A 12,611-nucleotide genomic window follows, 5' to 3' on the forward strand; every position below is an offset into this window, starting at 1 on the left:
GATATCGTCGGTGTTAGGGATGATAGTCGAGGAGTTGAGGAGAGGGAGGAAGATGTGCTGACTGGTGTAAAGTTGGTGAAGGAAGGAGGATGAAGCAACTGGTTGTATCTTAAATCACATGCAAGTGTGTCACGTCATCACACACTAGCAATTATTATCTAGAATATTTTAAATATCATACAAATATGACATATCATTTACAATTTTATTGCATTTTTAGAACTCAATATGCAAGCAATGTTAAATCATTATCTCTATATTATTTTTGCATTATTTAAACATATATATCCTGCAGCAAACCGTAGGTATCAACTAATACATAGGAATGAGTGTAACATAGAATTCACACAAGAGGTTTTCCTCGTATGGGCAGAGTAGGATGGAGTGCATGTACGCTCAAAGAGATGGAAAAAGAGTAGTACAACCCTAATCTCACTAAATTTCTATTTTGCAACCATCATTACATCCATGATCACTGAATTTGCATTAAAATCCTATTTGACTGCACTAAAATCCCATTTGTGTGTACATAATTTATATTCATAAGCACCAGAATTTAAACTCTCTTATGAGTGAAGTCATATAACCATAACTCTACTACCACGCGCTTCCCCAACATGTCACTATTTTAAAATATACTCCATCCGTACTCATAAAGGAAGTCGTTTAGGAAAGCGACACGGTCTCCAAAACACAACTTTGACTTCTTGTTTCTATAAAAATATTTATTGAAAAGTGATATATGTATACTTTTATGAAAATATTTTTCAAGACAAATCTATTCATATAATTTTTATATTTTCAAACTCAACAACTTAAGAGTTATTTATGATTTATATTCCCAAGGTTTGACTCAAACATTGTCCTAAACAACTTACTTTACAAGTACGAAGGGAGTAGCATATAGCAAGTAATTATTTTATGATGTAATGTTCCCCAATTGGAGTCATTTTATTGTTGAAATTATAGATCTAATTCAATTTTTAAATTGGCGATAACATGATGTTCTGTATTTCGAAAGGCTAGAATCAATATTTTATATTTCTGAAGTTAAGGGTTGAATTTGACTTCCACAGAAGTTTGGCACCATAACATCTTTTATCAATTTTTCCTTTCATGTGAAGTGCTTAGAAGATTTATGTGATGATCTTCAGCTTTCACGGTTTTGCTCTTTCCTGGGCAGCATATGAACGTGCCAGCTGGCCTGAAGCTCTCTTTCTCCGTGACATCCACTGACGCCTCTTTTCACTGGACGAACTGAGATGTCAACCCAAGAAGCTTGGAGTTGACGAATGGGTTGAAATTTCATAGGCTAATTAATTACCCACTCAACAGAAGCGTATGAATTCATTTTTTCCACTAAAAAAACCTTGGTTCCATTGAGAATAACTTTCAAATGACAGATGGCACATGCTTCCTCCTCCAGCCAGTTGGACGAACCCGTTTGGAACGCAACAATCTCATGAACTCATGCAAAATATGCTTTGATCCAAACTGGGCCTTACCCAAGGCGACTCAAAACAGTCGATACTCAATTCTCATGTATTGACAACATATTACTACTAGCTGCACCTGACATCATTCTTTAGAGGCGTTTGCACAAGGAGGCAAAGAACTAGGCTTTGAAGCACAGTAGCAAGCCAGTGTAACTCAAATGCTCCCAATGATCATAACTACAGATTAACTGAGAATGCTACGGACCTTATGCAGCATGGCGAATATTTCCTGGAATATGGACGATGAATCATATCACCAGGGCACGAATGGCTTGTGTCCACTGGTCGAATTCATTCACCAAGGAGATGATCCGCTCTAGGGTCGAAGCAGGTGGCACAGTCTGTTATTTCGGAGGTACCCTACTACTCACTTCTAGGTACAAAAAAAGAACGAAGCACGGGGGATTTAAAATGGCAAAGAAAGAAAAGGTCGCGCGCCAGCCCAGCATCAAATATTAAGGGCAATGAGGTGCTCCTGCAGAAAACCAAACCATTCATTTATTAGTAATGAAGAGAAATCGGTTCAAAACATCATATTAATTATTAGTAATGAAGAGAAATCGGTTCAAAACATCGTATTAATGGGCATGTGTTAAGTGTTGACCATAAGGGGGAGCACTCAAAAAAACTAAGCAAATTAAAAGCATTGCCACCTCATACAGATAAAATTTGCCAATCACAACAGCCATAGCAGATGGTGACGGCCGAGTAGGCAGTTATTAGACAAGCAACGTACGTTTTAATTGCATACCATATTTAGTAATGCTTACAATTTAGAAGCGTAGATTTTTTTTTTTACATTTAGTTCAATCCCTTTCATGCTAATGCCAAAGCAACCAAACATTAAAAGCATTGCCACCTCATACAGATAAAATTTTCCAAACACAACATGTAGCAGTAACGGTGACGGTACGAGTGGAGCTAGGTGGTTATTAGACAAAAAACGAAGAGTGTACGTTTTAATTGCATACCATATTTAGTAAAGCTTACAATTTAGAAGCGTAGATTTTTTTATACTTAGTTCAATCTCTATTATGCTAATGCCAAAGCAGCCAAACACAAGAAAACATTATTTATCCATTGAGTAGGCAAACAAGAACCACCACAAATCCACAATCACAAAAGGAGCTGTCCCCTTCATCTAAACAAAGCTTTCAGGAAGCAGTCAACTCAACCAATTGCTCCTAACCAAACACACTTTCGGCATTAACAACCAAACCTTTCCTATCAGAATTTTCAAACACCCATTAGAAAGTACCGGAGCGAGCACCTATCATAGGCATCTCAAATAGTAGTACCGGAAAGTTCAACTTTTTCATCAGCCACTAATTCTTTTACGGGAACTCAACCAAGGTATATAGCATCTAACCAACAACAAAATTTCACAAGTAATGCAATGGATCCACAAGAGCAAAATTAGCCTTAGGACTCATCCAGGTAACGTTGCAAACTAGAGCAAAACATCACCTGTACAAGACGCAGAAATGAGAATTCTCAACCTTGAAGGACCTTCAATGGATCTAACTGCCCACTACAGTAACTGGAAGGAACAGCTGAGAGTGCAAGTCTTCCTTTCCACTCTTCACCTGGCTTCAGAGTAATAGGCTTCTCAACAGCTGCAGGCTCCACACAAAGCATGTGTTTGTATTCTCCATCTCCAAAATCTTGCATAGCTTTTGCCTTCTTGTCCCAAGGGTTCCAAACAACTACAGCAGAAACAGCAGCAATAACTAGATGAAATAACACAAATAGCGAAAAATAGCTAGGTCAACATAAAAGATTTGCCATCAGATCAAGCTTACCAGCATCTGGAAGTCCTTCTTTTGTCAAGACAAATGTCCTTTTCTTTTCATGATCAATAATTGCAATTTTTGAAGGTGCAGCAAGGTATACCTTATCAATCTTAACATAGAAAATTATAGGTAAGAAGCTTGAAATATTAGTTATTTAACACGAAATGTGGACATTTAACAGTAATAGACTTACCTCTGATTCAAATACAATAGCATCCCCTTGCTCTGTAAAACGCTCCTTTCCCTTCAAATTGTCAAGGTAGTCCATTGTTTCCAGCCCTTCAACACGCACTTCACTGATAAAAAGGCCAAGTCAAGTAAGGAACATGATAGCGAATACTTGCATGCAAATGTTTCTAACCCAAAAGAAAAGGAAAAACAATCATGCACTTGGAGCCATTGGATAGACCCAAATCAGCAATCTACCCTGTTATCAATAGTATGAAGTTCTTTGCAACCCGATAGTTAGTTCAAACAAATTCTTGAACTGAATGATATCTGGGCATGAATTAATCATATACAGGGAGTAATGCAACAACATGACAGTATAACACAATACCACAATGATTACTTTCTACTATAATGTTCCATGTGTGGCATTTCCAATGTGTGATATCAACAAGGAACTAAGATTTTTTTTCTATGCTTCTCACAAAAAGGATACCAAATACAGATGAAAAAAATCCACAATGAGATCACTGTTTGACTGACATACATAACACAGTAAAACCCATCCATGGTACAAAAGTATTTAGGTTTCCAGCACATCAAGTACTATATCAACAATTGGAACAGATCATTACAGAGGTCAAAACACTACAAAAATAAAGTGGAGAAGATAAAACATCATGAAACACATACCTGATGTCAGAGACAGAGAAGTATGTGTGATATGCAAATGTGTAAGAGAAAGATCTTCCATCAGTGTTGGTATTCCTAATTCGAGAAGTGAGACTCAAATCCCCATTAGGACCAAGAGCAACTCTCAAGCGGAACTCAAAACTGTAAACAATGAATAGGCCAAGAACAGAATCAGGTACCTTCAACACATTGCATGACTAAACGGAATAAAATAAACAATCAATTGTCAATTTAAATATTATAACACAAACCTGTGAGGCCAGATCTTTAAATCCTCGTCAGAAGGCCTCAGAATCAGATCAACAAAAGATTTAATAGCAGGGTTTACTGGTAAAGGTGGTGGATTATCATCAATAGTCCATAATCGGTTCCTTGCAAATCCATGTTGTTCAAGATTTCCATGTGTTCCAAACTGCATTTGTAAGTTGTGTTTTGGTGATTTGAGCAGACAAAATTTTATCATGAAGTCATTATAGGTAAAGGTTGCCTTACTTGGGGGAAGCAAATGGGTATCCCACCACGAATGGCTTTTGGAGGTTTGAAAATAGCCTACAAAAGAATATATTACTTTCAAAAGATATGATGATTCGAACATATGGCCAGCAAAGCAACATCAGAGAACTAGAAACAGGCAACTAGTAATATTTCAGGAAAAAAAGGGATCGATTTGTTTAATTAATCTTCCAATAGTCCATAAGAGGTGACAACAGAAGAAAAAAACTAATGGCGTGCAGCAATGAGGTAAAAATATTTTGCTAAAAAAAATAATGCAGACATTTCAGCCTTACAGGGGAGAGGCAAAACAAGGGTGAGCTATGAAATACAGAGATCATTCATTGACATAATTTGGTCATACAACTGTTGGCGATAAGATCCTTTAGAAAATGACTGTGCACCTTACTGCTGACAAAAAGCAACTCCTCCGCATGGTCATTCTTCCATGAGGTTACTTGAGCTCCATAAAGATAGACCTGAGAAAATGGAGAACTAGTCATTACTCATCATGGCAAAATATTTTATTTTTGGCTATTATAGTATATTCTCATGTAAATTCAGGGCATAAACAGGGCATAAATTTTCTGTTTTGAAAATAGTGGAACAGGTAAGAACAAATAAGATAAGAAAAATCACAGAATGAAGTTCACTTTGATATGGGCAATGTGGACCCATCCAGGGGAGCATGACAGCAAAGACAAAAATTTCAACATGTGTTTCACTTCGCTTGTGTACACAGAGATGAGGCACTACTACAGCAATTCGGAGATCAACACAACTGCAGAGTTACATATGTAAAAAGAGAGATACAAAACTGGTACATAATGATGATTTTACAGGGTTCAGAAGATGAAAATTATCTGAATATATTGAAATGATGGACTAGACTCTGTATGACACTATGACATATAAAAGGGAGATTAACAATTCCATCCACTCCTTGTACCAAAAACCTAAACCAAAAGCTTAAATGGCTGAACAGCACAAGAGGCTCCTCTACTGAGCATTATACAATTTGATGAACTATTTGGCATTAGCTTCTACTAAAAAATAGCTACATCGAAATGACAACCATAAGAAACATAAGCAATAATGTACAAAACAGTACCAAAACAGAGGATACATCCAAATTTGTCAGAAAGAATGTCTTCCATCTAGAATATGATTTCTACATACAAGGGCTAAAAAACATACATGGACCACAAATCCGATCCCTGTACAAGGTGACCTAGAAAAAGAACAGGGTAACACAAGAATCCCTTGTCCTTGTCAAATTATATCGATGATAAGCAAATTCCTATTTCGGCACGCAGGTTTGTAAACAGGGCATCCGTCGCTTAACAATCCCCACAATACCACCTTCATACAATCTTCAGAATAAGATTGCAGCATTTCACACATTGCAAACGCACGCCTAACGAATTTCCAAGAAACATCAATGGCGACCGGACACATCATGAAGGCCGTCCCTACTGCGATCGCACATCGCGCCATCATCCCATTGAGATTACGCAAAACTAAGCAGTTAACATCTCAACCAGCTAGATTACAAGTCCGCGAGCGGCGGATCGTGCAAATGCGCCACCAAACCATCCCCACCGAGACGAAATCGCGCGCCGGAAAACTACGAGCCCTCTTACGAATTCGCCCCAAGCCCCCGGACGCGGATCAGCCGAATTCCCGCCGGATCTGCGGTAATGGCGCCCGAATCCGCACGAATCGCCCCCCCCCCCACACACACACACACCACAAACGGAAGGAGAGACAGAGGCACAGAGGCGAGGGTTGGGTTGGGATTGGCGGGGGAGAACGGATCGGATACCTCAGCGGAGAAGCCGCGCGTGCCGCGGAGAAGGACCTTCTCGATGCCGGAGTTTCCCTTGACGAGCTCGTAGAACGGCGTCTGCGGGTGCGGCTGCGTCTGCTGCGTCGCCGCAGCCGCCGCCGCCGGCGGCGGCGACGGGGAGGAAGGCGGCGGGGCGGCCATCGCGCCACGCGACGGCGGCGAGGAGGAAACCCTAACCCTAACCCTAGCCTTCCACTCTCTCTCTCTCTCTCTCTCGAACTCACCACCTTTTTGCGGGGGTTTATTCGGTGGAGAAGAAGAAGAGGAGGAGAGGGGAATGGCGGAAGAAGTGAGAGGAAGGCGAGGGGGGTATTTATAGGCGACGCGATGGAGAAGAAGGGTTGGGGCTTTGAGGATCTTTTCGAAATTTAGGTGATCGTGAGGGGGTTTGCTGCAAAAAGTGAGTTGTATTTTCATTTGATTTGCTGCGATGTATTATGGGGCTGTTTGGTTGGCTCTCAAAGGTTGCCATGCCAAACCTTAGACATGTCACAATTTGTTAGTATATTGTTTGGTTGGTTGTCACACTTGTGTCATGCCTCACTTTACTAGTCATTGGGCCTATGCGTTATAGACTCAAATTCTTACCAAACTTAGCCACACTTGTGGCTAACAAATTGCTAGCCTCACTTTGTGTGGCATAACACACTTGTGGCAAAGTGAGGTATAGTAAACTTAGCCATCAACCAAACAACCCCTATATGCGCCGTTTGATTTAGATTGCCAAACGGATTATTATTGTCGCGGATTATTTACATGGTTTTGGAATAAGCTTAACAACTTGGAGTACTATCTTAAAACAAGTTGCTCTAGTAATATATTTTTTAGAAATATGTATTTTCCAAAATATGAAAAAAAAATGTGTATAATTCATTAGAATAATTATGTAAATAAGCTTAACATAGTTTGAAAAAAATAAATTATAAGAGAAAAAAAATGTAAAGTGAGGGTCTCATTTTGATGATCCACTGACGAGCCCACGCATCCTATGGTGGTGGATCCATGGTAACAATAGTAACAGTAAACACCAATGTGGCATTTTTTTCTCTTATAATTTAATTTTTTAAAACTATGTTAAGCTTATTCACATGATTATAATATTCATCATAGGTTGCCACATTGGTGTTTCCATGAGAGTGTAAATGCGCTCTGAATACATATATCATTCTTCGTTATCGAACCCCTTTTCTCATTTATGCCGAAACTAAAGTTATTTCACATTGCATTTGATGTGATCACAATTGGAGCATTCTCTTTGTAAAGATGTTCATTCGAATCCTCACATCTTTCTCGAGTAAATTAGACCAGTTAGATATAGATATATGCACTTTTTTCTTTCAATTTGTATAGCTTGTTTTTATACACCATTAACTTTTTCTCTTCTTCTTTCCAAGTCTAAAAAAATCATGATCTCTGTAGGTAAGGTAAGATTTTACAATCTCCATCACCATCAGCAACACTATTGTGGATAGTTGCCATATATTCCTGGCTGCCCTACTCTACAATATCAAGATTCGGTAGGCAGGTTTAGAGGAATATGACTTAAGTCTCATCTAGCTATTAACATCTCATATTAAAGGGAAAAGGAAGAGTCTTTAGGGATGTAGGTAATATTCCATCATATTTTAATTGTTTTAGACTTGGATTTATCTTTAAAAATAGAAGTAGTTCAAATTAATAAATGCATGCAAATGTGTACTTACTTAAAAGATACATATATCTTATAGTACTAGATAATGAATACAATTTTATAAAAAGGAAATGAAGAAAAAGTATCCATCGCTAGCTCACAAGATATAGAACCCAAGGAGTGGTTCAACATCAAATAGATTTGGAACAAAATAGCGTGAAAATGACGAGTCTTGTACTTTTATTTCTATATACGCGGGCAGATTCTTTGAGAACTTCTCAACCATAAAGATATAGGCGTTCACACGGTTTTAAGCTATTCCCCTGGAAGATAAGGCAATGACCTTGGCAACATTTCCTCACCTTTTTCAAGCACAAAAAAATCTAGTAGTAGTAAAAAAACACATATATGCAGCCTTGTTTTATTAGTATTTTTATCAAAAATATTCTCTTGGCATAAAATCTTAATTTGTTGTGCCTACAAACTCCAGGAAAAAAAATGAGAGTAGAATTTAGCTGTGTGTGGTTGGTCATGTGGCCTTTTATGGCCTTGGATTCCCAAGGTGGATCCCATGGAATTTTGGAAGGATGAGAAAAAGGTAAGCAGGGGAAGAATCCACTGCAAACGCTTGGATGGTAGCCGGGCCAGGAAAGATGGACGGTGGACGGTGGCCCGCACCAAGCTGGGGTCGTGGGGCCCACTTCACAGTACCAGTCGTCTGACCATGGGCCCCGCTTGCAGGGAGTGGAGAGGATATCTGTCTGTCTATACCCTAGTCAAATTGGGATTCAGATTGGGTGATATAGGGTAGACATGTCACGAGGTGACATAGCATAGATCTCAACCCTCCAAAATAAATCCAACGGTTGAGATTCGTTCACGTCATCACGAGTTAAAATTTAACTCGTAGGAGTAAAAAATTTACTGGGAGTAAAATTTCAGGAGTTAAAATTTTACTAGAGTTAAATTTTAAATCGTGATGACGTGGACGAATCTCAGCCGTTAGATTTGTTTTGGAGGTCTGAGATCTACGCTATGTCACCTTGTGACATGTCTACCCTATGTCACCCAATCTGAATAGGTGTTGGGTAGTACTAAAGTTTGCAATATTTTGGCTTGGTTTATTGAGGAATTTTTTTTTGTTCCGATTAGGATTTGATCAGTGGAAAAATGCCATGGGAGCAAGCGAACTTTATGGATTAGATTAAAGATAATTTTAGTGATACTGTCAGTATTATTATCAAGAAATCAAACAGTGAAAACAGTGTATTCATGTCACAGCATCTCAACTATACTTGCACTGTGTGTCTGCGTACTTGCAAAAATGAATACTCTTAGCCCATTATCCTCTTAATGATAGACTGCAAATAAGTTTTGTTTACATCTTTTTATACATGCAGGTCTTCTCTTAAAATTGTAGTCATTATCAAAATATAATCATCTCATAACTATAGTAGCAAATGCACGTCACCTGCATTTGTACGAGCAAAAGAACAAACAAAATGCCTATTGTTAAAATAATGCCAGATATGAATGATAGGAAAGTATCGAAATTTATTAAGAGAGTGATAAAGCTCGAACCTAGGCCGACTAATCCACACCTTTAGCTATTATGGTGTTAAAAAAAAGCCACTCACTGGTATGTGCAGACGTGTAGTGTGTTTGCTTTTTTGTTTTCCACGCAATCGGGAAAAAAAAAGAAAAACAAGGTTTGTTTTGTATGTAACCGATATAAAAAAAAAAGATAAACATAAAAAATTGCAATACGGTGGTTGTGCATGTTAGATTTAATTGGGTAATTAATCCATTTAAATCAATTAAATCAAATAAATTCTAAGGCTCATTATGCTAGGAATTCATGTGAATTCATTCTTCTATGGGATATCAATGGGATGAAGAGTTTTGAGAATTAATCCATTTGATTAAGGAATTGGTAACTTATATCAATTAGTCCTAATTGATGGATGGTTGATGGTTGTGTAGTGGAGGATGGTTCATGGCTAGTTGATGACAATTAGTTGCTCTATTCCTCTTCCTATTCCATTGGTAACTTACATCAATTACTCTTAATTGATTGTTGGTTGATGGTTGTGTAGTGGAGGATGGTTCATGGCTAGTTGATGACAATTAGTTGCTCCATTCCTCTTCCTATTCCATGACTCTTACTCTTCATCTTCCATTCCTCTTATAAAATGAGAATGGATTTGATCTCCCGCGAGAAGAAGAAGACACACTTTCATCCATTTTCCAAAGCTGTTGTTGCTACGGTAATCCCATCCCGACGAGTGTGTGCACACGCGTTGGGAGAGTAGGCCTCCGAAACCACGCGTTGCTGCGACGTTTGCACAGACGGGCGGGCGATCAGGTTTTTGGGGAGCGCAAGGCGTGACTACTCACTGTTCGTCAACATCTACTTCATCTTCACCAACATGTCGAACACTGGAGACAAGGAGAAGGAGACTCCCGTCAACACCAACGGAGGCAATACTGCCTCAAACTCCAGCGGAGGACCATTCTTGGGGTATAACCTTATTACATTATTTCAATTAGAAGTTTTACTGTTAATGTTCATCGCAATGTCAACATTGTGTCATTATGTGATTGTTGATGCTTATTCAACGTTAAGCATGCTCATGTTGATTACATTCACCACTATCACTGGATCAAATCCTATTGTAAATATCATGTTTATTATCTTGTTATTTTGGATTAAAATATGCCGAATTATGACCAAATTTCCAACAATCCAAAAACCTGATAGGTCATTTTCGGTAGTTGGCTTTGCTGCTACACTGAAACCACATGCCTTTGATGGTTCAAACTATAAGAGATGGAAAGCACGTGCACTATTGTGGTTGACAGCGATGCAGTGCTTCTATGTTTCACGGGGCAAACGAAGTGAACCACCTCTTTCTCCTGAGGAAGAGGCTAAGTTCGAGGCTTCGGATTGCCTGTTCCGTGGAGCATTGATCAGTGTACTCGCTGACAACATAGTGGACGTGTACATGCACATGCCTTCTGGGAAGGAAATGTGGGATGCACTTGAGGCCAAGTTCGGAGTTTCTGACGCCGGCAGTGAGCTGTATGTTATGGAGCAGTTCTATGACTACAAGATGGTCGATGACCGTTCTGTAGTTGAACAAGCTCATGAGATTCAGATGCCGGCTAAGGAACTTGAGAACAACAACTGTGAGTTGCCGGACAAGTTTGTGGCAGGTGGCATTATTGCCAAACTACCGCCTTCTTGGTCGGACTTTGCCACTTCTCTAAAGCACAAGAGACAAGAGTTCAGTGTTCCTGATCTCATTGGCTCTTTGGGTGTTGAGGAGAAGGCGAGGGCAAAGGACGTCCGGGGCAAAAAGGTTGAGGGAGGTTCTAGTGCCAATATGGTACAGAAGAAGAACCCTCATGCATCCCACAACTACAAGAAAGTCAAGCCTGATGTCAAACCCAAGGCTGCAACCAATTTTAAGAAGAAAAGCAAGGGAAAGGCAAAGGGAGACTGCTTTGTGTGTGGCAAGTCTGGGCATTGGGCCAAGGACTGTCCTGAGCGCAAAGACAGGAAGTCTGCCAACATGATCATTAGCGAGGGCGGAGGAACATCGGGGTACAGTAAAATATTACCTACAGTTCTCTCTGTTTTTCATTCACCTGATTGGTGGGTGGACACTGGTGCTAATATTCATGTATGTGCTGACATTTCTCTATTTTCTTCTTATCAGGTCGGGAGAGGTTCCTCCTTGTTGATGGGAAACGGGTCGCTTGCGGCTGTTCATGGTGTTGGTACGGTCGATCTGAAGTTTACTTCGGGAAAGACCGTGCAGCTGAAGAACGTGCAGCATGTCCCTTCAATAAAGAAGAATCTAGTTAGCGGCTCTCTATTGTGTAGAGAAGGTTTTAGACTTGTGTTTGAGTCCAATAAATGTGTCGTATCTAAATATGGGACTTTTGTTGGAAAAGGTTATGACAGCGGAGGCTTGTTCCGCTTTTCTTTGAATGACATGTGTAATAATCATAATGCTGTGAACCATATTAGCGAGAATGATGAGTCTAATGTGTGGCATTCGCGACTCTGTCATGTGAATTTCAGTTGTATGACGCGCTTAGCTAACATGAGTTTAATTCTAAAATTCACTTTGGTAAAAGGTTCCAAGTGCCATACTTGTGTTCAATCGAAACAACCTCGCAAGCCTCACAAGGCATCTGAGGCGAGGAATTTGGCACCTCTAGAACTTGTTCATTCCGATTTGTGTGAAATGAACGGCGTGTTGACTAAAGGGGGAAAGAAATATTTCATGACACTGATAGATGATTGCACTAGATTTTGCTATGTGTATTTATTGAAAACAAAGGATGAGGCATTGCATTTCTTTAAAATCTATAAAGCTGAGGTAGAAAACCAACTTGAAAGGAAAATCAAACGGTTGAGGTCTGATAGAGGTGGGGAGTATTTTTCCAATGAGTTTGCATCCTTTTGCGAAGAGTTTGGA

General features: G+C 39.4%; 2 protein-coding genes across 2 annotated transcripts; one reads left to right on the forward strand and one right to left on the reverse strand.

Annotated features, from left to right (window-relative positions):
* Positions 1-1,526: 1,526 nt before the first annotated feature.
* Positions 1,527-6,778, reverse strand: LOC9269126 (putative glucose-6-phosphate 1-epimerase). Its single transcript, XM_015792660.3, has 9 exons — positions 6,468-6,778; positions 5,047-5,121; positions 4,643-4,699; positions 4,402-4,562; positions 4,151-4,291; positions 3,483-3,585; positions 3,299-3,398; positions 2,964-3,202; positions 1,527-1,971 (listed from the first exon to the last, which is right to left on the reverse strand). Exons 1-8 carry the CDS (start codon positions 6,630-6,632, stop codon positions 2,991-2,993), a joined length of 1,014 nt encoding a protein of 337 aa, XP_015648146.1. The 5' UTR covers positions 6,633-6,778; the 3' UTR covers positions 1,527-1,971; positions 2,964-2,990.
* Positions 6,779-10,509: 3,731 nt separating this feature from the next.
* LOC136351334 (uncharacterized) lies at positions 10,510-12,184 on the forward strand. Its single transcript, XM_066303329.1, has 2 exons — positions 10,510-11,728; positions 11,844-12,184. The coding sequence occupies exons 1-2, from the start codon at positions 10,551-10,553 to the stop codon at positions 11,866-11,868; spliced, it is 1,203 nt and encodes a 400-aa protein (XP_066159426.1). The 5' UTR covers positions 10,510-10,550; the 3' UTR covers positions 11,869-12,184.
* Positions 12,185-12,611: the final 427 nt, after the last annotated feature.

This window comes from Oryza sativa, chromosome 8, assembly GCF_034140825.1.
Source record: "Oryza sativa Japonica Group chromosome 8, ASM3414082v1".
NCBI classification, from domain to species: Eukaryota; Viridiplantae; Streptophyta; class Magnoliopsida; order Poales; family Poaceae; genus Oryza; species Oryza sativa.